The sequence below is a fragment of the Lontra canadensis genome, unplaced genomic scaffold (assembly GCF_010015895.1).
Source record: "Lontra canadensis isolate GAN:19392208 unplaced genomic scaffold, GSC_riverotter_1.0 scaffold1, whole genome shotgun sequence".
NCBI lineage: Eukaryota > Metazoa > Chordata > Mammalia > Carnivora > Mustelidae > Lontra > Lontra canadensis.
Window position 1 is genome coordinate 4,529,649 of NW_022630995.1, and position 25,201 is coordinate 4,554,849.

The 25,201-nt window shown below is 44.1% G+C and overlaps 1 protein-coding gene across 1 annotated transcript in view; it reads right to left on the bottom strand.

The window, feature by feature from the left end:
* Positions 1 to 25,201, bottom strand: part of FRAS1 (Fraser extracellular matrix complex subunit 1) — a 399,170-nt gene that overhangs the window by 177,946 nt on the left and 196,023 nt on the right. The window contains exons 15-18 of the mRNA XM_032883154.1: positions 19,950 to 20,093; positions 15,499 to 15,639; positions 13,768 to 13,908; positions 12,046 to 12,222 (exon numbers count right to left, since the gene is read on the bottom strand). Coding sequence (XP_032739045.1) covers positions 12,046 to 12,222; positions 13,768 to 13,908; positions 15,499 to 15,639; positions 19,950 to 20,093 — 603 coding nt within the window. The remainder of the gene's footprint in view (positions 1 to 12,045; positions 12,223 to 13,767; positions 13,909 to 15,498; positions 15,640 to 19,949; positions 20,094 to 25,201) is intronic.

Consider the following 25,201-nt stretch of genomic DNA (forward strand, 5'->3'; position numbering starts at 1 on the left):
TCTAAACGTTGGGGATACAATGGTGAACAGGACAAAGACCTGATTCTTACCCATGTGGATGAACCCACACATTTCACGCCACCTTCTGTCCGTCCAGGGGACAAGGTCCACAATGGCAGAGACCACTCTGAGTCTCCTCTGTGGCCTCTCCTGTCCCCCATAGCAAACACCCAGACAGAGGCCAGCAGCTTGGAATCAAATGTGATTTTGCACCACTGAGGTCTCCATTTCGACCAACCTCCAATAAAAATCCAACATACGGTTTTTGATGAGTGTGAGTCTCATATAAGCTAGGATGTCCTGGCGCAGGGGTCCTGGTGGTTAAATATTCAATTACTGATACATGGCGGATACTCACTGCTGTCCAAAGCCCTGTAGTGCTCCCTGCATCCTGCCTCATCCATAAACCGGCACGGAGAGGTTTAACGTCTCCACCAGGAGGCTTCCAGGACCCTGCTCCTGAGCTAAGGCCAGTATTGCCTTGTAAACAACTCTACTACCACGAGGCTCAATAAGAAATTTTTTCCCCAAATATCTTCAAAATCACTGAGAAGACGTTTCCTTCTCAAAAAACAAAAAAGGAATAGGTAAGCAAATATTATAAAGGAAGGGTACATAGTAGCCCCTTATGTAAGACACGTTTAACACAAATGAATGAAACAGCACGTAATAGAAAGTCAGGTGGCAATATTTCAAAAACCAGCTAAATTATATTGTCAACACAAAGCTTTCCAGGATGATTTGGGGAAACCACATACTTCCATAGATTTAAATAAACCTATGATAATACCAATATGTTTGTATTAGATTTTACAAGATTGCTAAAATCCCTAGCTCATCCTACTATACCTCCCTAATAAAAAGGAAATCAAAGCATATCATTGTGGAATTGAAACTAGGGAAAGGCGAATTATGCCTTATGAGCACACCACATATTTTATTTCATTCCATCTGGTCACAGAGTCAATGTGATAACCTGGACTCAGTGTGAATAAAGGTTATTATGATATAAATTATATAATTTATATATAATAAAAATTATATATATATAATTTATATAATATATATTATGTAATATTTATTGTTATATTATTTATTTATATTACATGTTATTTATATAACATTATATATTATAATTATGTATATTATATATTATATATTATTTAATATAAATATTATTTTTATATATTATATATAATATATATATTATTATTTCCCCCAAATATTTATATTTAAATCTATGGAAGTATGTGGCTTCCCCAAATCATCTTGGAAATATATATATTATCATAATATACAATATTATATAAGTAATATATATAATAAAAATTATATATAAATTATATAGTTTATAATTGTATAAAACAGGAAAGCAAAGCAGACAAACAAGCTGGAAGACTGAGGGGCCAAGAACTCCATAAGAAAGTCCCTTTGCCATCCACTAAATTTCAGAAATCTAAATATCACGTGGCAAACTTCAGAACTGCTGTCATTGGAAATGTTTAATATCCAAATGGATAATGAGCTGTTAGTTGCTCAGCCGCACAGAGGGAAAATGATGTACTGGGTGACCACCCTGTCCAAGTCTTTTTTTCCTCTACATTGCTCTGTTGCTGTAACTACAGGCATTTGCATTTGCATCTTTCAAACGATCTCATGGAATTTCAGTTCTGGGCCGGTTTGGGAAATGTCTCCACTATTTCAGTGACTTTAATGAAGCTCTATCATTCTATGGAAGCTTCTTTCCTAGCCGGAGCTCTGGTTTGAAGTGTAAGATCCTTCAAGGAAGACTAACTCCGTTTCAGGGCATATACAGAGAGATTTGGAAGAAGTTCTATGAATAATTTCCCCACGTAATACTACATTTTTAGAGAGTGGCTTTCCAGTTGATGGCTAAGTATATTTCTGAAAAAGCATAACTGAGCAGCTTAAGCCCTAAAGTGATGGCATTTTTAAAAGTGTCCTTAGATGGTTGTAAAATCCAATCAACCTGACTCCAGTCAAAATATTACCTAAAACAATTAAAACATATCAATTTTTGTCTGTTCTAGTCTATCTTATTCTGTTCTATCCTATCCCCTAGTTAAATTTCAGACAACAAACACTACTTCTTTTTTTCTTTTCCATGATATAAAAAGTGGTCCAGGATCCCGATTCTCACATCATGTAAATTTTCCTGGCTTTTCACGTCAAAAACAATTTTTGAGGTAGACTTCTCTTGAGTTATGATGTAAATATCAAAACTTCTTCAGGGAATACAGTGGGAGTACTGTGATAAGGGATGAAAACAGAAATGAATTAAGTCAAATAAAGTCAATCTCCCCCTTTCCTTCACCCTCCTTTTCCTTCTCTCTCTTTTTTATTTTTCTTCTTCCTTTTTTTTAATGAGCTGAACCATGTGAGAGTAGAAATCACAGCTTTTCCATCTCTGTGATTCCTGCAGGACACATCATAGTCCCTGTCCCTGGCATGTCATAAGTTCTCAGTCAATGAATTTCTGCTGATTGAAAGGGTGAGTCAGTAGGTGAGTGAGCCAGTGGGGCAGGGGGGTGCGAACACGGACAACAGACTCCGCTCGTAATCCTCTCTTTTTGATCATTTCCTTTCAGCCTTTCTGTGTTTATCTCAGGAATATTGGAGCTTCCCAAAACTGCACCGTCTGCCCTTTCTCTTCTCACTCTTGGCAAACTTATCCATGGCTTTAATGATGACCTCCATGCTGGTGAGTCCCAAATTTATGAGTACAGCGCTGCCTTTACTCTGAACTCCAACCACATAAATCTAACTGCCTAGGGGATACGTCTACTTGGTGTTTTGCGGGTGTCTCATTCTCCTCGTTCCCAAAACACTATTCATTATCCACTTCCACGCTCAGCCCATAGCTACTTGAGGCAAATTACAGCATCACATTCCTCCTGTTCAAAACTGCTCTTATTACACACCCCAACCCCACATCCTACCCACTGCCTCATCTTTCCCTTGTATTCCCTGACTCACTTGGTAATCCCACCCTTCACCAACACACTCGTGCTGAAAACCTTCGACTTCAACTTTCCCGTCACAACCTGCCCGAGGCTTGGTCTCTGTCAAAATCTAAATCTCCGTCAAATCGATCCCACCTGAACCAATCCCATGGCCCCTTAGCGCAGACCTTCAATATCACTCACGTTGTGGATGAGCTCAGCAGCTTCCCAAACGGCTCCACTGCTTCCCCCCGTCTACCGGAGCACAGGTAAGGGGCTGATCTTTATAAAATGCAAACTGACCAGATTATTCCCCTACTTAAAATCTTTTAATAGTCTTCCAATGCCAGTAGTGTCAACTCTGAACTCCTTAGTGTATAGCACATAGAACACTTCATGACATGACTCTACCTCTACCCCGTGTCTCCAGTATCATTCCCCACAATTCGCCACTTCAGGCTTCACACCGCGGGAATAACAAATACATCAGACTTCTCCAAATGCAGCAGGCCTTTGCACTTGCTGTTTCCTTGACCTGTAACGCCCTTTCCCACCTTCTGCCCTGGTGAACTGCTCTTAATCCTTCAACAGGTGATGATGCAGTTTGCTCTGTAGATCTTTTCTCATACTCTTTCTCCCAGACAGAGTCAGTCTCCTCTGTGCTCTTTTGAGGGTAGATGCCTTAAGGAAAGCTTCCCCAAGACGGCCACTTTGGCATAAAGACTATTTTGAGTTAAAAAGCAATCAAAACCCAGAAGATTCAGGAGAAGCTCTTTACCCTCCCCACCACTGCCTAAGAAGAATTTAGATGGAGAAGGAAGAGAGCTGTCACCATAGATAATGACATCATGATATAATGGGTACAGCAGACAGGGAGGAGCACAGCAAGGTCCCTTTGATCAAAGTCTTCTGTGTGTCCCATTGTTTCGAGTGGCCCAGCAAACATTTGTTTACCCAACATCTACTCTCTTTCATCTTCCTGAGGATTGTATGCCTTCGCTTTGAAGTCTCAAACCCCTAACCCCTTCTCCTTAGTTCAGGATGACATCTGTACCTCATTTTGCCTGTCTTTGGAATTTCCAAGTCTGTATGGATTCCCTGTACATACACTATTAAATTTGATTTTCTCCTCTTGATCTGTCTGTCAGTTTGATTCTTAGGCCAGTTAGAAGGACCTTAAGGGGACAGGAAAATTCTTACTCCCCAAAGCTGTACTGGCAGTAGGCACAAGGCGCAAGCAGCCTGCCCTTGGCCCCTACAACAGCATGTATCATGTTCTTTTAATTCCTTGTTCAGATGTCAGTCTCCCTTATTTGATCATGCTTTCCTTAAGGCATGGACTTTATCTTTTTCATCTTTCTATCCCCAAAGTTGAGCACACCCATGCCATAAAATAAGAAGGGGAAAGGGAAGAAGACTGAAAATTACCAGAAGGCATGCATTTGTACAGCTTATGTCAGCATTCTGGGGACTACATTAAAGAGTGTTGCCATGTATTTTATTCAATTAATGCAAGGGAATCCCAACTTCATAAATAATAACATACTCTTAAGCTGAGCAGGCAGACTCCTGCCCATTTATTTCTTTAATTAAAACTCTTTGCCTTAAGGCCTTTGGTGAATCTTAGCAACAGCCAAATAGATCAAAATACTCATGATATACTTTTTCTCCTGGTTCACCCAAAGCAAGTTAATTAACCGACCAAAATAATTGGTGAATTTCCTATTTAAAAAGAAAAAGAAACAGGGTTCCAGGCCAAGATGGTGACATGGGAGGCTCGTGAACGTACTTCTGCCCATAGACACACCAAATCTACCGCTACACGTGGCACAATTCCCTCTGAAAGAAATCCGGAAACTAGTTGATATGTTGAGGGACTCCTACACATCACACAAATGAGAAAACACCTATATGGAAACAGGTGGGAAAGGTTGGCACACTTGCCATACTCACACCCACCCCCAGTGCCATACAGTCAGGAAAAAACTCCCAGCTTCTCCTTTTGGAATAAAGGGTTTAGAGCCAACATGTGATACCACAACTTTTAAGAGTCCACCTGAGGGATGGGCCCCCAAAACCCTAGCTCTGGAAGCCAAAAGGGCTTGCATTCACAAAACCCATAACACTATAGCAAATAAAGAAACATTTCTTAACGGGATCCCAAGGATACTGGGGGTGATGCCTCCTTCCCCCAGGAGCCAGCACTCGGGCCCATTCTTCCCGCCTCTCCCTGAAAGAGACCTATTTGTGAATCTCAAAATCTGCTGTCAAAGGTCAGGCTTCTAAGTTAATGCACACATGGAGGCCCACTCCCTGGGACCCTCTTCACAGACCTGGGGGGCGGACACCATATTTGTGCTCTACCTCTGCTCTGTTCTAGGTCACTAGCGTCTTCCTGGAAAGAGCTTATGCTCACGTCTGGCATACCCTTGACAGCCTGGCTCTGGTGGTCAGTGAGGTTTGAGTTCACTGGTTCAATGGACAGCAAACAAAGAAACAGCTCTTTACCGGCAGGCTGTCACCCCACGACTCAGTGCAGAGGGAGCAGACAGAAATACCCACTTCCCAGTGTTGCTCTGAAACAGGGAAATCTGCCCGATGTAAAAGCTGCTGCTTGAGGCTCCAGTTTCCGTCAGCCTCCACCTCAGGTGCTGACGGAGGTCCCCCCCACTTTGGGGCACTGACAAGCCCTGGCACACCCTCAACTACTGGGGCCACTAGGAACAAAGCAAGTAGCCTAGACAATCACAAAGGGTTTGAAAACCACTCAACAGCCAAGGGCTGGCTGAACAATTAAGATTCAGAGAACAACTGGTAGTTGGCAGTAGGAAATGGGTAAAAGTGATCAAATGGGGTAAACTTCCAGATATGAGAAGTCCTGGGGTTGCAATGGACAGCAGAGTGACTGCGGTTAACAACACCGTACATCTGAAAGTTGCCAAGTGGTGATCATTTCCCAATATATACGTATATAGAATCATTGTTGTATACCTTAAACTAACACAATGTTATATGTCAGTTATATCTCAGCAAAACTGGAAGAAAAACAAAAATTTTTAAATTGATATCAAACCTGTATTGACTGTGCACTTTTGCCCCCTGCAGTAAGACCCAGCCCAAAGAGGCGATACTATCTTCGAGACTGAAAAAGAAAGCCTGGGAAATTTTAGTTGTTAATATTTCCCTAATGTTTACCTGATTTAGGCTCCATGATTATTGTAAGTCTAATGAGAAGGACGTCAGTGCAGGAACGGGAGCCGATGTTTGTTACCTCTGCATTCGTTGTTAAGTATTTACTGACATACTACGTCAGAAGACATGTGAGTGACGTTCATTACCGCAGTATAGAGTTCACCTTTAAAGATTTGGAAGTCCCTCAAAATTAGATCATCTTGAACCCTCTTGCTGAGCTGTGTGGGAATGGAGACAATCCACCACTCATTTGCTGCAGAATTGGGGCAATTACGTGGCTAATCTAATCATCCTGACCATGTTCAGATCCGGTCCTTGGTCGCCACGGCCGAGCTATTGACATGGTGATCAAACTGCATCATTAATTGAGACAGCTTGGCCTGAAATTCAACTGTAAAGCTCTAGTGTGAAATGAGGAACAAGGGAGCCGGGCTCCAAAAAAAAGGGACATATTTTCTGAGCAACTACATCCTGTATTAAAGCCTAGGATCCTTCGTTGCTAAATCATTCATTAGTTGGTTCCTTCTAAGCCTTACTTTCTTCATCTGTAAAATGGGAGTAAATGTAAATTTATAGAATTTTTCAAAAGAATTTATTTATTTGAGGGCGCCTGGGTGGCTCAGTGGGTTAAGCCGCTGCCTTCGGCTCGGGTCATGATCTCAGGGTCCTGGGATCGAGTCCCACGTCGGGCTCTCTGCTCAGCAGGGAGCCTGCTTCCTCCTCTCTCTCCGCCTGCCTCTCTGTCTACTTGTGATCTCTCTGTCAAATAAATAAATAAAATCTAAAAAAAAAAAAAAAGAATTTATTTATTTGAGAAAGAGAGCATAAACATGCATGAGTGGGGGGAGGGGCAGGGGGGAAGGAGAAGCAGACTCCTCGGCAAGCAGGGAGCCCAACAAGGGACTCGATCCCAGGAACCCGAGATCATGACCTGAGCTGAAGGGAGCCGCTTAACTGACTGAGCCACCCAGGTGTCCCAAATTTACAAAATTTACAAATTTACAGAATTTCTAATAAAACTCTTGGTTTTAAGGAATTTGTAAACTCTATAACATGAATATATATATATATAAAATTAAGAATCTATGCCAAAAGATTAAAAGAGGTTATCTCAAGATTTAAGGGTTATCAGTAGGATTTACAAATAAAATAAAGGATACCTACTTAAATTTGAATTTCAGATAAACACTGAATGGCAGTTTAGAATATCTCAGGCAGTATTTGGAATATACTTACATTAAAAATTCCTTTTTTTATCTGCTAGACATTTTAATTTCTTAATCCTGCATTTTTATTTTCTAAATCTGGGTAACCTAGTCATAGATGTTTTTCTTTTTCTTTTTGTTTTAAGATTTTATTTGTCAGAGAGAGAGAGAGAGCGAGAGAGCGTGAGCACAAGCAGAGGGAGCGGCAGGAAGAGGGAGAAGCAGGCTCCCTGCTGAGCAAGGGGCTTGATGTGGGATTTGATCACAGGACCCCAGGATCATGACCTGAGGCAAAGGCAGATGCTTAACTGACTGAGCCACTGAGGTGTTCCAGATGTTCTTCTTTTCTAATTTTCTTATCTGTATTTTTTAAAGTGTCTGCCATATGTATTATGCATGCAATAAGAAGAAAGAGAAACTAAGATTTTTAAAAACGGCTTCGGTTAGAAGTATTCCAATAATAAAATGATATGCTCGCTCGTTTTTAATTAGAGGCTTTGCTTCCTTGCCTATGGTCCCTGGACGGGAGCATCAGCCTCACCAGGAAGCGTGCTACAAATGCAGAACTCAGATCCACGGAATCTGAATTCACATCTGACGAGATTCCCAAGACATTCCAATGAAAAGCTCTGCTCTAGATAGACCTCCACCAAAAGCTAAGGCTTCAAAACAGTTAAATCCTTTACAAAACAACAAACCAACAAAACAGCTCAACAACAATGCAAGGAGAATCTGAGAATGAGCAGATGACCTGATCCTACGAACCTTCTCAGAAAAGAGAGGCCTCCCAGTGACAAGAGCTCTGGGTCCTTTGTCCTGTCCGTCCGCCCTGGGCTGCCAGGCACGGCCACATGGGCTGCCCAGTCACCAAGTGATACCAGGAGGAACGTGTCATAGGACTTGGCATGAGAACGGCCCCTGGAATTGTATAAAATAGGGGCCCCTACCAGCCCCGGCCTGGAGACTTCAGACAGATACAGGAACTCAGGGAAGCCTGGGAGACTAGTGCGGGGGAAATGGATTAAAAAAGCAAGAGATCGTTTTTTGTTGTTTAGAGGTTCTGGAGGAACTGAATTTGTATTATTTTATTTGTGCAAGGGGGCTGATGTCCTGGTTTTTGTTTGTTTGCTTGTTTTAATAAACTAGACTCTGTCAATGCTGACACAATCCATTAAATACGTGAGGTGAACTCTGGGTAACATTACTGAAGTCCTTCTTTCAGTTGGTACTGAATGTTAATACTGAATAAACATGCACGGTTGGGGCTAACCCCTGAAAATGCCTCCACATTACCTTCCACAGTTAGTAATGGACCGTCTTGTACCAGCAGTTCTAGCCACATTTTGCAAACTTAAAGGCCATGTGGGAAAAAGCAAGACAAAGCAACAAACAAACAAACAAACAACACCCCAAAACCAAAAAAGCATGAAGCCAAAGCTCCATCTTCTGAAGTACCCAAGGTCACTCCTGAGAATGAGCCCAAATTGCAGGACAAACACAGGCAAGCGCCCATCCCCCTCTCACCAGAGCCCCTCTGCTCTGGAGCCCACCTCAGCCCACCTCTTCTCTTCCCATTATCCTGCTACGGGCTTCACCGCACAGAACAGTAGCCAATACAGACTGTGGGTTTTGTTGCTACTGGCGTTTTTTCATTTATTTATGATCTGTTTCTCTCACTAGAATAGAAATTCCTGAGGGCGGGAACTTTGTCTGCCTCATTCATGAGTGCACCCCCAGGGCCTAGACGATGCCCAGCATGGAGGGGACACTCAACAAACACCGTAGAAGGAAGGGATGAAAACAGACTGGCCTGCCCTCCAGCTACGCACAAACACAGTTCACTTTGGTCACTGTTTGCTTTATGTGTTTTCGTCCTTCAATCATAGACTTGGATGTTAGTCAAATATCTTGAGTAGTTTTGTTTCATCTTCCAGTAGATAATTCCTGGGTCTGTCATGTAGCTCTGAGTGAACACTTTTATGATAACTTCTGACACCACTTCAGACTCTAAGTAAATTGCTTCTTCCTATCATGCATCTGCTTCTGGCTTTCATTAGCTGTACTAACATTCTAATCACTCCGTACCACAGTCTCAGAGACAGGAAGACAGAGAGCTCCAGAAAACACTTGTTTTTTTCTTCTTTATAGAAAAGCACTTGAGATCAAACGTGCTGCAAAATAAACCCTCAGTGGTACAGCCACAAAAATACTCCAACCCTTTTTTAAATGTTCGGCAAGGAAGCCAGGGTATTTCTGGGAACATGTGAGAAGGAGAGCCCAGTGCAGTCTCACGGGGCTCCCCAGCCCAGCGGCACTGACAACACGTCGGCAGAATCAAAAATGGAACAGACTGTGGGAAGGCAGAAAGGTTTCCAGAGATATGAGATGAGTGACAGGAAACACATCAATCAACACGCTTAATACTCAGATAGGGTTGGAAATAAGCGGTGGTTGCACTCCGTTTTCCAACGGAATCTTGGGCAATTCAATTAACCTTTTCTGCCACATTCTCCTCACTTATAAATTGAGCACAACAATCTACATAGCAGAGATTGCACAAGGACGCGGTAATAAGTGTGAGTAGATAGCCATATAGCGTGGTACCTAGTTTTATGTGAACTAGCATAAAATCATGGGACCACAAGGGGCTCCAGGGGTCAATCTAGATCTCTCCCATGGGACCACAATAAAACCATTCCACAGGGATTAGACTCTAATCCTTTAAAAAAGGTGTCTGTACAAAGGGATTCCCAGAAAACTCCCCTTTGTTGAGAATGCCTCCTTCAATTTAAGATGGTCCAATCCTGCAGTATTAGTGTGCTGGGCTTTTGCCTTGTCAGTGACCGTAACACAGTAACAGCCTGGTGTAGAGTGTGGATACAGGAGTCAGGCTGACTTATTGCACCAGAATCTGCTCTGTGCTGGACACACGACTTTGAACAAACTACGGCCTTAACTTCCTGAAGCCTCCACTCCTCTAAAATAGCTATCCCGCTCACCCCACAAGGCTGGTACCAGACCCAAGTGAAAAACGAGTAAGGTACTTCTCTTAGTGTCTGGCTCGTGGCGTGTGCCAGATCAACAGTAACACTATTTTCTGGCTGGATAACCAGCCAAATTTTTATTTACAACTTAATTTTATAAATTTTAATCATTTTTGTTTCTTTTTTCTGTTCCCTCCTCAAATTCCTATTTTTCATTTTTAATGTATGTTCAAAATTATAGGGAGAGGCTGAGGAGCCTGGGAAGATTTCTTCTTGATTTCTCCCAACATCAGAGAGGAAGGCTGTGGGGTGTGTGCCTTGGGAAGGCACTGGGACTCTTAGGGACAAAGATTCCTGTATTTCAGAAGTAGCTGTGTGGAAACAACGCCATGAAAGTTTAAGGGACCACAGAGAGTTTAGGCAATGCATACAGGGATGGAAACCAGTGTATTTGGAGAGTAAATATCCTTCCCCTCACATCTAGGCACTGTGTAACTTCTCTGGAGCCCAGTGCACCCCAGGGAGCAGGGGACTACTCCTATAATGTTCCTGAACTCCTGAGTATTTGGATGGACATTTGTGATAATTGAGCATGGGGCTTTATAATTTACCAAGAACTTTCACACTCCTAACTTCTTCTGATCCTGGCAAAAAGCCTATGTGAGAGATAATTACCCCTATTCTAATGCTGTGAATGCAAAGGCTCAGAGAGCTTAATGTCTGTCCTGGGGTCTCCGTATTGCAAATCTGCATACTTCCTACTATGCCATATGTATGACTCACTGAGTCAAGATCTTTTAACTTAACCTTGAAATCTGTCCTTTCCATGTGAGAGTATATTCCGATGTAAAACTGGATACTGTAGACACAAAATTGAATCTACAGCATGCTTACAGTTACATCATAAAAATAAAAACTCAAAGCTATGAGCAGGAAAACACTTGGATATATTATAGCAAAATGGTAGAGGCAGTTACCTAAGTGGTAGATCGTGGGCAGTCTATCTTGCTACTTGTTCTACATTCAAAGTTTCCTTTAATGAACATACGTTCACAATGCAAAATCTAAGTATTGTATTTTTTTTTAAAGTAGCTGGAGAATCAAATAATTCACCCAACTTTGTACAGGAACAGAGGGGCCTCCCCAGCCTCCCCGACCTCCCCACAAATCATCCATATCTCTCCTTCAACTCCTCAGCCACTCGTAGACGTCCCAGCTATTGAGTCAAATTACCCAGGACGGCGTCATCTCTCTGTTGATGATACGCTAGGCAGTGGCAAGAGTCACTTCTAAATTTTGACAGAAGTCCAGATTTTGCCCTGAAGGGACCAATTCATATTCATTCAGAGTAGTAACAAAATAGAAGAAATACTGAATGGAATTCTACAATGAGCTCTGGGTCTTTCTTAGCTACTCATACTTCTCTGAAATAATTCCTGTCTGGAACTTCTTAGAATGTAGCTTTGGAGATAGTGGGGTCAAAGGGAACCAGCTCTCTAAGGTCATCTATTATTCACCAAGGGAAGGAGAACTTCAGTGGGGGCCACTCCTTTGCGTGTCCAGCTTCTGCTCCATCCACAGGCATCCTGGAACAATTTTAGGTGAAAACGAAGGTCTTCTGGCTTTGTTCTCACCTCACAGGATCTCTCAAGAGCAAAGCCCAGAAACTACCTCACCTCTCCTCAAACCAAGCTTGCTCACCTTCGCACAGCCCCGTGGTCTCCAGGTAAAACTGGCCTCTACACTGAGACACACACTTGCCAGAGGTGATGTTCGCGCCAGGTAGCTGCTCAACCTGCAGGCCTTCACCGGGCTTCTTACACCGGACACAGTGAGCGGGCTCTGGACCCAGACAAGTGAGGCAAGAGGAATGACAGGCTGCCAAGAACAAAATGCAGAAAACAATCCAAGGGTCATATATATGTTGCAACCAAGGGGAGTCCCTAATGCAATCGAAACCCCTTAGAAGAGTTCACCAGATACATTCTATCAGAAAACTGCTTTCTCGTGTCCTATACATAGCTCAGGGCGATGATATTCGTGAGACGCCCAGTGACGGTGATGTTAACTGGTCACATCTCTCGGGCCTTGTGAGGGTGGTCAAGCTGGACATGAAAAACCCCAGCAAACTGGCCAATATTGTCTTGGTTCTCCAGATACACATTCATGGAATGATGTCTTAATATCATGGTCTCAGTTTTTGTTGAAGATTTTAACAAGTATCCATACAAAGGCCATAACTGTATTTTTTGCAAAGACGGTCATTGCGGTATTGTCCACTATGTCATCCATCACCCACTCTATAGGCATTCAGGCAACAAATTCCTCCTAGAATTTACGTGAGGAAAGGCTGCTTTCCTAGACAAGAAAGATCCCCTTTCGGAGGAGCAACAAGAATTTAACAACCCATCACTGTTTCTCGTTCTCCTTGGCTACTGGTTGAAATCAGACCCAGACAGAATACAGAAACTACCTCAGGCCCACATTTGACATAATTAACTGTTTACAAGAGCTCTTTGGTATAACTAACTTTGATACAATTAACTCTAAAAGAGTTCTTTAAAAGATTTCTAAATTTTCTTTTTCAGAATATTTATTGTGGCTGCCCTGTTTTAAATATATACATATTTATAACATATACACATGTATACATATATAAATATATATAAATATATATAAATATATACATATTTATAACATATATATACAAATGTATATGTATATATTTATATAAAATTATACAAATATATATTTGTATATAAAAATACACATCAGTATATATAACATATAAATATATATAACATATATAAATATACCTATAAGTATATATATTCTTACAACTATTCTTAAACTCTTTCCCAAGTTTCCCTCCATATAAACATATATAAATTAATTGCATCTACTTGAAGTGTTTGTCCCAGTGTTCTAGTTTCAAAAGACAATGACCCCGCCCTCCCAATGAGCCCAAAGCCTTTTTGGCAAACAGCTATTTAAGACTTTCCATTTCCTTAGCCCAGAGGCATTGCTACTAACTCAGCTCACTCAGCTATATCGTTAACAAAGAAAGGTTCTTCAGGGAAAAAAACAAAATGAAGACTACGAAACACATTAGCAATGCTAGGAGAACATGGAAAAGGAGGAAGTAAGAGTTTTGTTTTGTATTAACGTATAGTAGAGGAAATGACCATCCTCTCAAGGATGGCCAGAAAAGTCATGAATTTCAGGAGCGACATCACAAATATTCCAACATAGTTTTCTCTTCAGATTATTCCTTGGCAATGAAAAAAAAAAAAAAAAAGCACAGAATGTATATACACAGCCACGGAAGATAAACTGTAGGGAAAAAGTGTCCTGAAAAGTAACCTGAATATTTTTCCTCCTGATGGGAAAGTCTCTTAAGAATGGTGAGGACACCAACAGTACCTTTGCAGAGCCCGTGGTCAGGGTAGAAGCCCTCTCCACAGCTGGACAGGCAGTGGCCTTGACGCAGAGCCCAGGGCTGGACGCAGGCTGTGCAGTGTGAGCCCGTGGGTCCAGAGCAGCTGGCACATGAATTGTGACAAGCTGAGGAAGAGAGTGAGAGGGACACCATGGAACTCAGGTGACTCATAAGGGTTCCTTATATGCCAGGAAGCGCCTTCTGTGTCACTCTTAACCTCCTTCAGCTGTCACACTAAGTCGGGGGAAAGATGCTTCAGGAGGTGGTTGGATACCCATGACTGCCCACAGTGACCTTTCACCATCTTTTATACATGTTCTGTTATTTACCAGCTACCCTTTATTTAATGTTTCCATTAAGGGGTTTATGCACATTGCTGCATTTAATCTTCATAGCAATTATGAGGTTGTGCTGATGAGAAAACTGAGGTCTTGGGAAGTTAAAAAATTCACCGAAGATCACAGAGCTAATGAGTAGTAGTGCAGGGATTTAGCCCTAGGTCTGTCTGAACCTAAAACCCCCTACCTGAACAGGGAACAGTGAGAAATTTATCTGTCTGAGTTCTGGGAAAACTGGAATTTTGGCTGGCTTGTCCACTAATTTGTCTATGCCCTTAGCCAAGTCAGGGTCTCTCCAGGCTCAGGCTCCCTGGCATACGCACTGCGAGGTTGGACTAAAGGATCACTTGAGATATTTTTAGGTCTAACATAGGATTTTAAGGAAGACTTACATTAAACAATCTTTATATATGATAATGTCAGGCATGCGTCTCTGCTGCTTTAGTCCTGGGTGATAATAGTGGAACAACTCTGACTGGTTTACAGATGATACCATGGCCTGTCCTAAGGGATGGAATTGAGATACTAGAATACTCCAGAAAACAATGGGCAGGAGCTGGGAGAGAGGAGTGTGGACGTTAGGATGAGACTCTGGAGGACAGGATGTTGTGGAAGAGGGATAAACACTGGGTGGGTAAAGAGGTTGGCAGACAAGAGGGACGTTGCTAAGACAAGGCTGTAGGGCAGATTAAAACATTCTGCGACAAACCCACACTATAGGTGAAGTGATGATATGTATGTTTGTTTTGGAGGAGAGGGGCAATCAAGGTGCCCCAGGCAGCACTAAGTTCCCGGAGTTGTCTCGAGGGAAAGACACAAGTCAAGCACATGTAAATAGAAATTTACAACACCTCAAATAGGAATGTTTCATAGTTAAAGTCATATAAATCTGAAAGAACAATATATAAATAGCACATAAGCCCAAATTTTCAATAGATAATGGACTTCGGCTTTACAAGCTATCAAATTTGGTTAATTTTTTTATTTTTGTGATGTGTTGTAGTTGCTGATGTATATGCTTATGCCATCTAAGAAATGATTTTGTCATACCTATGACCTAAGTTAGTGAAGGTTTATAAGTACATAAGGACTATATGAAGATCTTAAAGATGTTCTTCATGGTGAAAAGGACCAAATGATCTCTAGTGGTGATTGATATGCATAAGTCTTCTACTTCATCACTCGAGTCCCACAGCATCCACCTACTCCTGCACCAAATACACACAGGTTTTATAATGAGAAACCTATTCCTTTCAATTTGACATCTTCTCATCATACAAATTCTTAAGTGAACATCACAGAACACTAGGTAGTGTCAACGTGTCAAATGCGTTTTGATGATGATGACGATGACAATAATGATCATCCATGACTTACCTTTGCATCTGCCAGTGGCCGCAGCATAGTACCCATGGGGGCATTCAGCAATGCACTTCCCATCATGCAATACTGTCTTCTCGGCACAGGTAAGACACCTGGGACTACTGGGACCACAACTCTTACAGGATTGGTCACAAGCTAAGGGGGAAGAAACCCACCAGAGAAAGTCAATCATGAGCAAAGGGAGCACAGAAGTCTACTCTTTACAATGTCCACAGTTGGTATCAACATGGAAATCACATTGTCTCACTGCTCCACTGAGTTGTTTCTTTGATTCTAACATTTCAAAGTACTCTGTACTTTCTGTTTTCACAGTTGAAGGAAACCAGATAATTACTCATTGAACCAAGCATAACAAATACTCTGAGGCACACCCACCAGCGTATCCAGTATAATATAGGATTTAAAGTCAAAATGGGGTTGGGGGTAGGGATGCCAATCCAATAGGGGTTGAAGATATTCTCAAACTCATTAACCATCAGAAAAATGCAAAGAAAGCCGGATGTCCCCATATGACTAATAACCAGAAAAAAAGTCTGAAGCTTGATAATGCCGAATGGTGGCAAAGATGTGGACGAGACAAGCTTCACACTTGAGTGTGTGGATGCTGGTGAGGTAGCCGGCACTACTTAGTCAAATAAAGAATCTGGAACGTGAAGAAACCATCAGTTCCGCTCCCAGTTACCCACCCCAGGGCAGCTTCCATACAGGTTCATAAAGGGACGTGCTTGGGGCCGTTCCCTGGTGCTCTCTAGTGACAGCATGGGGCTGGAGGGAAGTGGAGAGTCCGTTGTCAACAGCGGACGAGTGAGACATGGGGGCCGCAGCCCAGAGAGCTCTGTGCAGCAGCAAGAAGCAGAGCACCAGGTGACAGAGCAACACAGGTGATTCAAACCATGATGCAGAGTGAAAAAAGAACCTCGTGAACTCTGTAACACATCGTTTGAGGGGAAAAAAAGGGTACGTACACTCAAAAGAATACTCATTTTACATGAACCCATAACAATGAAAAGATAAAACAAATAATACATCATATGTTAATTTTAAAAAAGACAAAAAAAATTAAAATAGGGGTGTCTGGGTAGTTTGGTCCGTTGCGTGTCTGACTCTTGGTTTCAGCTCAGGTCATGACCTCGGGGTGGTGCGATGCAGCTCTGTGTCAGTGGCCACGCTCAGCGCGGAGTCTGCTCAAGATTCTTTCTCCCTCTTCTTCTGCCCCTCCCCCACTCACACACGCATGTGTGCAATAAAAAATAAATAAAGGAAGTCTTAAAAAATTGAAATAGTTGCCTTGGCGAGGAAGGGAAATGACTCTAAAAGGAAGGAAAGAGAGAAAAAAGGAGAGGAGGAAGGAAGAGAGGGAAAGAATGGCTAACAGAAACCTCTGAACTTACTTTGATTTATTATGTTAGCTAGAGTCAGAAAAGCCCTTTATAATAGCACAAGTACTTAAAAGAGTAAAGAATGAGGAGGTTTTTGTCTGTTGAATTTCCCCACCCTTTATATCTAACATTTGTAAAATTCAAAGCATGAACCGCCAATGAGCTCGGCTGCTGTGAATTCTTCCAGCCGGAGCACACCGCCGTGTATGACAGGTTGTGCTGGCTTTTTCTCAGCACTTGACTTTGAGATTTCTAGAGACTCGGGCTGCTCAGTTATAAATTATTGAGCCAACACCAGCCCGTCTTTATCGTGAGCAGCCCTAAGCTGAACTGGAAATAAGTCAGCATTATCAGCATCAGACGTTTTAATTAACATCCCGATACCAATCAGTGACTTGGTTCACTGACGTTTTAGAAAATATTTATATGAACACTTCTGAAGGCATTTGGTACAAACTTGGAGAACCCTTAAGAATTTTAGGAAAAGTGCAAACTGCAGTCTTTATCCAAAGGCCTGTGGGTCAATGTCCGTGGTGTCACAAAGTCGTTCATTGTGCTAAGCACACGGCAGGCGATCGGTCATTACTCGTGGATCAATGGATTCCTTGGCTGACTTTCAGCAATGGCCCATCCTCCTGTTGGGGAGATTTTTTTTTTCCTGGTGCTTTGTTTCCCAACGTATGCAGATAGCATTTCAGATGCACACTTTCTCCCTAAGCACCTGTTCAGCAGTCTTCTTTTTTAACGCTTCCAGTCAGCAAGGAGCTCTGGCTTTCTTTATCCAACCTCTCGGCCCAAATAGATTTCCACCCCTCACCACCTCAAGGCTCACACTAATCCCTCATTTTTAAAAATCCATCTTTTAAATACCCGCTTCCCCAGCAGAAGTCGCTTTCTCAATCCAGATGTAACGTCTCAGGAGCAGGTCAGTGTCACAGCCCCTCATCAGGGACAGTAGCCAGCCTCCTTGGGGACGTACAGGCTAAATGCCTTTGGACTGGTGTGAACTTGACGTCTGCTGACCTTTAGGGAACGCATCTGGCTTAGCTGAGCAGGAAAGCGGCGCTGGCAGAAAAAGATTAAAACACAGCAGCCTGGCCTTTCTTTCCTTGTTCTCTCCTAACTGCACACAAAAGCCGCTGTGACTCGTCCACATCGCGTGAGACTTTCATGCCAGCGAAGCCGACGGATCTCCACACAGCTTGAAGCAAGCAGCTGCGGACGGCTAGCTCTCTTCCCCAAGACACGTGGATCTGTCAAGTCCCAAAGATCATCTCACTTTTGCTGTTGCCCTGCTCAGTAAACAAAACGAGGACAGTAACTCAAGAAAGTTTTATGGGCTGCACATTTCTATTGATTTAGTGGACTTTGTTATTAAAAAAAGCCGTCATCACAGCCTGTCAGTAGGTATGGCCGTCACAGTAAACTCAGTCCGGACCTTCCATTCACTGTCAGGTGCCCACCCGTGGACTTGGCAATGTCCACAGGGCAGCGGCGGGTCTGAAGACTGACAGGAGGATGGGTGGACGGGGGAGAAGAGGATCAAGGGAGGCCAGAAGGAGAAGGAGAGAGAAACAGCAGAGGTGCGGAGAGAGGCGCGTCCTTACAGCCGGAGAGCAGTTAGGAGGCAGGTAAGATCGAAAGCCAGAAGACGGAGGCTTGAATCCCAGCTCTGCCCCGTATTAGCTACGTGACCTTCAGCAAGTTTCTTAACGTCTCTGTCCTATCCGGAAAATGAGGACAATGACAGCAATCGTTGGGAGGAGCAGACACCAAGCACAGCACTTGTGCCGAACGCCGGCCTGTATCAGCTCCGTCCTCCAACAGCCCTCTGAGCCGGTGCGTCTCAGCCTCTCACTGCTGCTGCGACAAACAACCCCAGACTCACTGGTCTGAAACAGCACAGAGTTATGACCTTACAGTTTTTGAGGTCAGATGTCCTAAAGTCAAGACGTCAGCAGGACTGCGTTCCTGCCGGAAGCCCTGGGGCAGATGCATTTTCTTGTCTCCTCCCCGATTCTAGAGGTCGCCTGCACGCTCTGCCCCTTCTTGGCATCACGCTGACTCCTGCTTCTGTCTCAGATCGACTTTTCAGACTCCTGGAAGGACCCTTGCGGTTACGCTGGCCCGGTGGTCTCCCCCATCTCCGGATCCTTGACTGAATCACCCCTACAGAGTCCCTTCTGCCATCTAAGGCAGCAGAGTCACAAACCTGGCTATTAGGACGGAGGCATCTTTGAGGGGCCATTATCCCGTCTCCCACAGGGCTACGGTTACCCCCGTTCTACATAAGGGAGACTGATGCACGGAGAGAGCACTCAACGTGCCCAAGGTCGTGCCTCCCCCATGCTTTCCTGCCTCTCCGTGGGTTAATGTTTATAAAGCGCTTGGAAGGAAGCACTAAGTTGCGTTAACTCTTAACCACCTTGGCGTGGGCATTAAAGAAAGAAAACACAGTAACAGCTTCAGCTTTAAGTCAGCGACACTGACACAAAGGTGGGTCTGGGCTCGCTGCTCTGGGAGCTCCTTTGTCTCCACGGACATTCAGGTGCAGTCTGGCACCTTTGTAGAACTCGGAATTTGGAGGAAGGAAGCCCAGCTCCTCTCCCTGAAGCTGGGGGTCTGGAACAAGCAGCCGGAACCTTGCAGGACGGGGCCAGAACCAGCCCCGTAACCACCACGCGCTCATGAAGCGGGGGCGTGAAAGGCCATCCTGGCAGTTGAAAAAAAGGGCTTGCAAACTGCTAAAACACTGTCGACTTAGCGGCCAATTGCATATTTCCTTAAACATTTCATCTCTTTGAGAGAGAGAGAGAGCAAGCACGAGACAGGGGAGAGGGAGAAGCAGGATCCCCGCTAAGCAGGGAGCCTGACACGGGCTGGATCCCAGGACCTGCAGGACACTGGGCTCATGACTAGAGCCAAAAGCAGAGACTTAACCAACTGAGCCACCCAGGTGCCCCTTCCATTTGCATATTTGTTGACTAAAAGAAATGTTATGATTTTAATAAAACAAAGGATGCTGGAAGAAAGAATGCTGCTCTGGCACACAGAGCAGGCACTTACGGCTGCAGATCCCCTGCCGGTTGTAGAACCCGAGGCCACAGCTGCTCTCGCAGACGCCCTCCCTCAGCACGCGGAGGGGATCTCTGCAGGCCAAGCAGTGCTTCTCCGTCGGACCCCAGCAGGCGGCACAGGACTCGTGGCAGACTGCAGGCAAACGGCAACACCCGTGAACAAGCTGTAGTAGAAAGGACTGGTTGCAATTTTTCTTTCAAAGGTTTAAGAATTCACGAAGAGGATGTTGGAGACTTCATTCCCAAATTGCGATGCACATATGTATGCCCCAGGAGAAAAACACACCCCCCACCAAAAATAACTATTTCTGTTGGCCAGAAGTACAACTGCAATAAATTACTGCTCGGAGACTTGGAATGAGAAATCGAGGCTTTTGAGTAATGGGAATCCCAGGAAAGGGAACCATAATTTTCTAGACAAAGATGGTCTAATGAGATCAGATGGGCCTCCATCACCGCGCCACGCTGTCTTTCATAACCAGACACTGGAGTGTTGACAGGATCACCAGTCGTGCTTCCAGCACCATGAAGAATCAGCAAGGAGGGATGCCACGTGCTCTCAACCTTGATTAGACCTTGAAACACCCGCTACTGCTGGATTTCCACTGCTGTCTCCCTGCCTTCCACCCGTCTTCTCTCTCTCTATCCCCCCTCCCCGTTCCTTCCTTCCATCCTCCCAAAAGACTCTTCTAGTCCTCCCCCCACCCCCCCGCTGGGCTCTGGTCCTCCACCCCCACCCCCCCGCCACTAGCTTCTGCTCTCAACATGCATCTTGACATACTTCTCTCCTACAACTTAACTTGCTAAGTATATGTTGTTCCTAAACCAGAGTTGTTCCTTTAACACTCAGAAATATCCTCCTCTTCCAGTATTTGGTTTTTACTATTTGTGTTTGCTTTTCACCTTCACATGTCTGCAAAGAGAGATCTATTCCGAGCAATCGGTGTTATTAAAAGTCGATTAACTGTCTGTATGCCTAACCCCAACCTATGCTCCTGTTAATGCATCCTCATTTCCAAAGTGTTTGCTTCACCGTGGAGCACAGCCTGTTTGGCAGAGGCACTCAATCTGACCAAAACTGGTGGGGAAAATGCCTTTGCTGATTGGAAGAGACTGGGGACTCTCTACCTAAGTAATTCCATTCTGTATCCCTTTAGAATCAGAAAAGGGTGCCTTCATTACTAATCTCAAGGTCCAATCCCCTCCTCTCCACTGGAAACTGCACAGGAAAGCCTTAATTTCAGACAACTTTCCTCCCTCAACAAATTCAGAGATAATTACAAATTCTGTTAAATGCTATAGGGTACCTGGCTGGCTCAGTGTGTCAAGTGTCTGACTCTTGATTTCAGCTCAGGTCGTGATTTCAGGGTTGTGAGATCGAGCCTCGTGTGGGGCTTGGCACTGGGTGTGGACTCTGCTTGAGATTCTCTCCCTCCCTCTCCCTCTGCTCCTTCCCTCCAGCTTAAAAAATGTTAGGAAGGGCTCTTTGATAAAGAATGACGCGGTGGGAGTGGAAGCAACCAACTTGAAGTAGATCTAATGGATGGGAAGTTGCCAGCCCTGGAGAGAGCCAGAGAACAGCACCAACAAAGTCCTTGAACAGGAAAAGAGATCAGGGGTTCAAGGATCTGAAGGCTGCCCCCGTAGTGAAACCTAGCAGACACAGAGGGACCAGCAGGGCACAGAAGGCCACAGTGGACTCATTCATGGCTGGAGGGTTAGGCAGAGGCCCAATCAAACTTGACCTTGGAGGTTAGGGAAAGAAATGAGGATTTTACCCTAAGTGTAACGTGAAGTCTTAAATAGGTTTAAGCAAGATCAACACACGTCCTGACTTTCAAAGCTCTGTCTGGCTGCTGTCTGAGAGGGGGAAGGACTTGCATGTAGGGAGACAGACCAGCATGGAGTCCACTGCTCTGGTCCACGCAGAGGTGACAGCAGCAGGTGAGAAACAGGGTTGGAGGAAGGTTGCTTATTTACGAACTCCACACTCAGTACTTCATTGCTACTGAACACCTTCGTTATAGTTTACAATTAATGAATAATATTAATTTTATAATATAATTGTACTGTATATATAGTTTAGCACCTTATTTATATTTTATTTTATATTTATATTTTATAACCATGTTACATGAGATTACTGTTTATATCGGGATAACCTATGGAAGTGCATTATAATTAAAGATATGGATCAAAGATCACAGTAACAAAGTCCACCCTGAACACCCATGAAATCGGTCATTAGTTCACGTTGCCCGCTGCCCTTCAACCACTGCCTAGAGTCGCCATCCAAGCGTCTATCCCTGCTTGTGCCTCAGCCTCACTGACCCAGGAGTCGCTTCAAAGCCATCTCCTAACCAAACAAACAAAACAAACGAAAAATCCAATCCCATTCCTAAGAAGGTGTGCGGGGCTAATCCACCCGCGTTCAGCAGAAGCACCTGCCCCACGCAGGGTGCCGTGGCCAGCGCACGGCCCTCCCAGCCAGCCACAGGTGGGAAGTCTGCTAGCGGAAACATTCAAACCAGCCCACAACCTGAGCTCACCGGTGGCATTGCACAAACTGCACCGGGGAGCAAGGCCCTGAGAGGAGGATGGGAAGAAAGACTAAAACGACAACAGGGGCCAGACCGCAAATGTCATGGAAGGCCAGGTGAGGCCCTGGGACTTTCATCTGTAAGAGTTTTAGTCAGTTTTGCTTCTTAGAGAGTTTACTCTGCAGTGGGGAGAGGAGAGGGTAATTGACCCAAGACATTCTTAAGGGATGAAATCGTCTTTGTCTGGGGAGCACAGAGGAGGTGAGAAATTAAAGCACGACCCCCTAGTTCTCTTCGGGGATTGGCCGGGAGTGGTGCAGACATTCAGCTGCACTGGCTTTAAAATAGTAAAAATACCTCCAACCTGGCTGGCAAATAGCGTCATCCTGGTCCCTCCCCGATAACCCTGGTTTCATCCCTGGGAAACCTAGAAGACACTGTGCTCCAGCAACCGAAAGGTCTGGCACAGGGGAGGGTCTCAGGGGTGCCCACCGCCCCCGCCACCTGCTGACCAATCTGATTTGTGCCGTACTACTTGTTAAATTTCTTTTTAACACTATCCCCAGTGTTGTCAATCAGAACAGGGCCAGGGAATGAGCAGGATAGAGGCTACAGACTTAGGGACGGCACTCAGGCCCATCACAAACTGAGCTGCACCTAACATTTCAGCCCTGCCTTGGGCTACCTCCCTGGAGTAGGCCAGGTCCACGGAACAGGGTGCCCTAGGCTTGCCATCTACCGGTTCGTGGGCTCCTGACGCCCCACCCGGGATTCACCCAGTTGGCAATGCCTCCAGCTCCTTCCACAGCCCCTGTAATCCTGGTTACACTTGAGAGGCGTAAGTTGTCACTACTTCTGGGAAGCTTTGCTGAACTCGTCCAAACAGTCCCTCCTTCCTCTGTGTTCCTGCAGCTCAGTGGACATCCTCTCTTCAGCTGTTGATCTGACTGTCCTAATTATCTGGTTACAGATCAGTCCCTTTCAACAGAATGTAGTATCCTCCAGAACAGGGGCCACCTTGGAATCATCTCCAACCCCCAGTGTCCAGACTGACAATTGGCACAAAGTCAGTGTACATTAAATGTATGTTAAATGAATACACAGTTTTTTTTTTTTTTTACTGGTTATGACAGTCATCCTATCCGTTACCTTCTACATGGAAACAACTAACCACGACATCATAGTCTGAACAGAAACAGGTGATAACTTCAGATAGATAAACTTGAGGCTATAAATTTACCTAATACATAAATAAAAGTCCAGATCTCCTTACGATGACAAGTACTTATGGCATGTCTGTATAGAGTACCAACTGGAGGCCACCTTCTCTGTTTCCATGGCAAACAAAAGGCATGTTCGATGGTCAGGCAAGTCCACAGAAGGGATTTTTATTTCTTCAATATGGGACTATGCTGAGCTGCTATTTCTTTTTCTTTTCTTTTCCTTCTCTTCTTGAGCTGTCTCTCCTTATAATGATGTACTCCTACTGTGTTTTGCAATTGATTTCTAATTTCTAACACTGAACATATGCTACTGCAGATAATCTCTTCTTCTAGGCTGGTTTCACATGTGGCTTTTCTTACACTTGGCTTATTAGGAAAAGTAGAAGGTCACTCCCTGACTTTTTGCCCTAATTGCTCTTAGTGATACATTTCAGATCACTCAGGGTTTGAATTGTATATTGTGAAAATGTGGCAATAAATTTAAAAAGAGGGCTAATGAGAGAAAACCATCTTCTTATCTTACATGTGGCACATGATTTATTTAGGAAAGCCCCTGACTTTTCTAGAGCATAGCAAGACATGTGTTGGCTTGCTGAGCAATTCATTTCAAAATGAAAAGGAACAAATTACTTTTCTTTCAGCAACTCTATATTGAAACCAGACTCTAAAAACAAGAAACTTCCTTTTGTTACTTGATAATTTTGAGATAGAAGATGGCTGTAAAAAAATTGTAACCTGTGCTTCTCTAAGTATAAAATGCAGCCCCTTTCCAGGGACATGTTAAAAGCACTTGTTACAGGCAACTCCTCATTTTCCAAGAAGCCTTCCCAGACCCCAGTGAGCTCAGCCTGCAGTTCAAAATGTCCTTCAGAAATGAGAAGGCACTTTGGTCCCTCACTCTCCCATGGCCTTTTGGAATACGTTTCTCAGCCATCCCCAGGGAATTGCACACTCGATCAGCAGGCCCTTTCGGGGTCATCAGGCTGCGGTTCTGCTTTCCAAACCACCACGGGGGTTTTCACCAGCAACTACGCAGAAGCAGCCAGAGCCGTAGACACAAGCAGCTGTGTCGTCCACAAGTCAAGCTCCTCCATTCCCGTCCATATCCATTTTATAGCAACCGCTAGCTTTCGTCCTCGTCACACAAATGACGGAGAAGTACTTGCCAAGTTCTAAAGTATTATCAGGAGACGGTGGGTAAATTTCCAATAAGAAGCTCTTGTTGGGGGCACCTGGGTGGCTCAGTGGGTTAAGCCTCTGCCTTCGGCTCAGGTCATGATCTCAGGGTCCTGGAATCAAGTCCCGCATCGGACTCTCTGCTCAGCAGGGAGCCTGCTTCCCCCCTCCCTCTGCCTGCCTGCCTCTCTGCCTACTTGTGATCTCTGTCAAGTAAATAAATAAAATCTTAAAAAAAGAAAAAAGCTCTTGTGGGATGAAAAAATGTCCTTTCTATCTCACACTTAACTTCACCGTTCCTT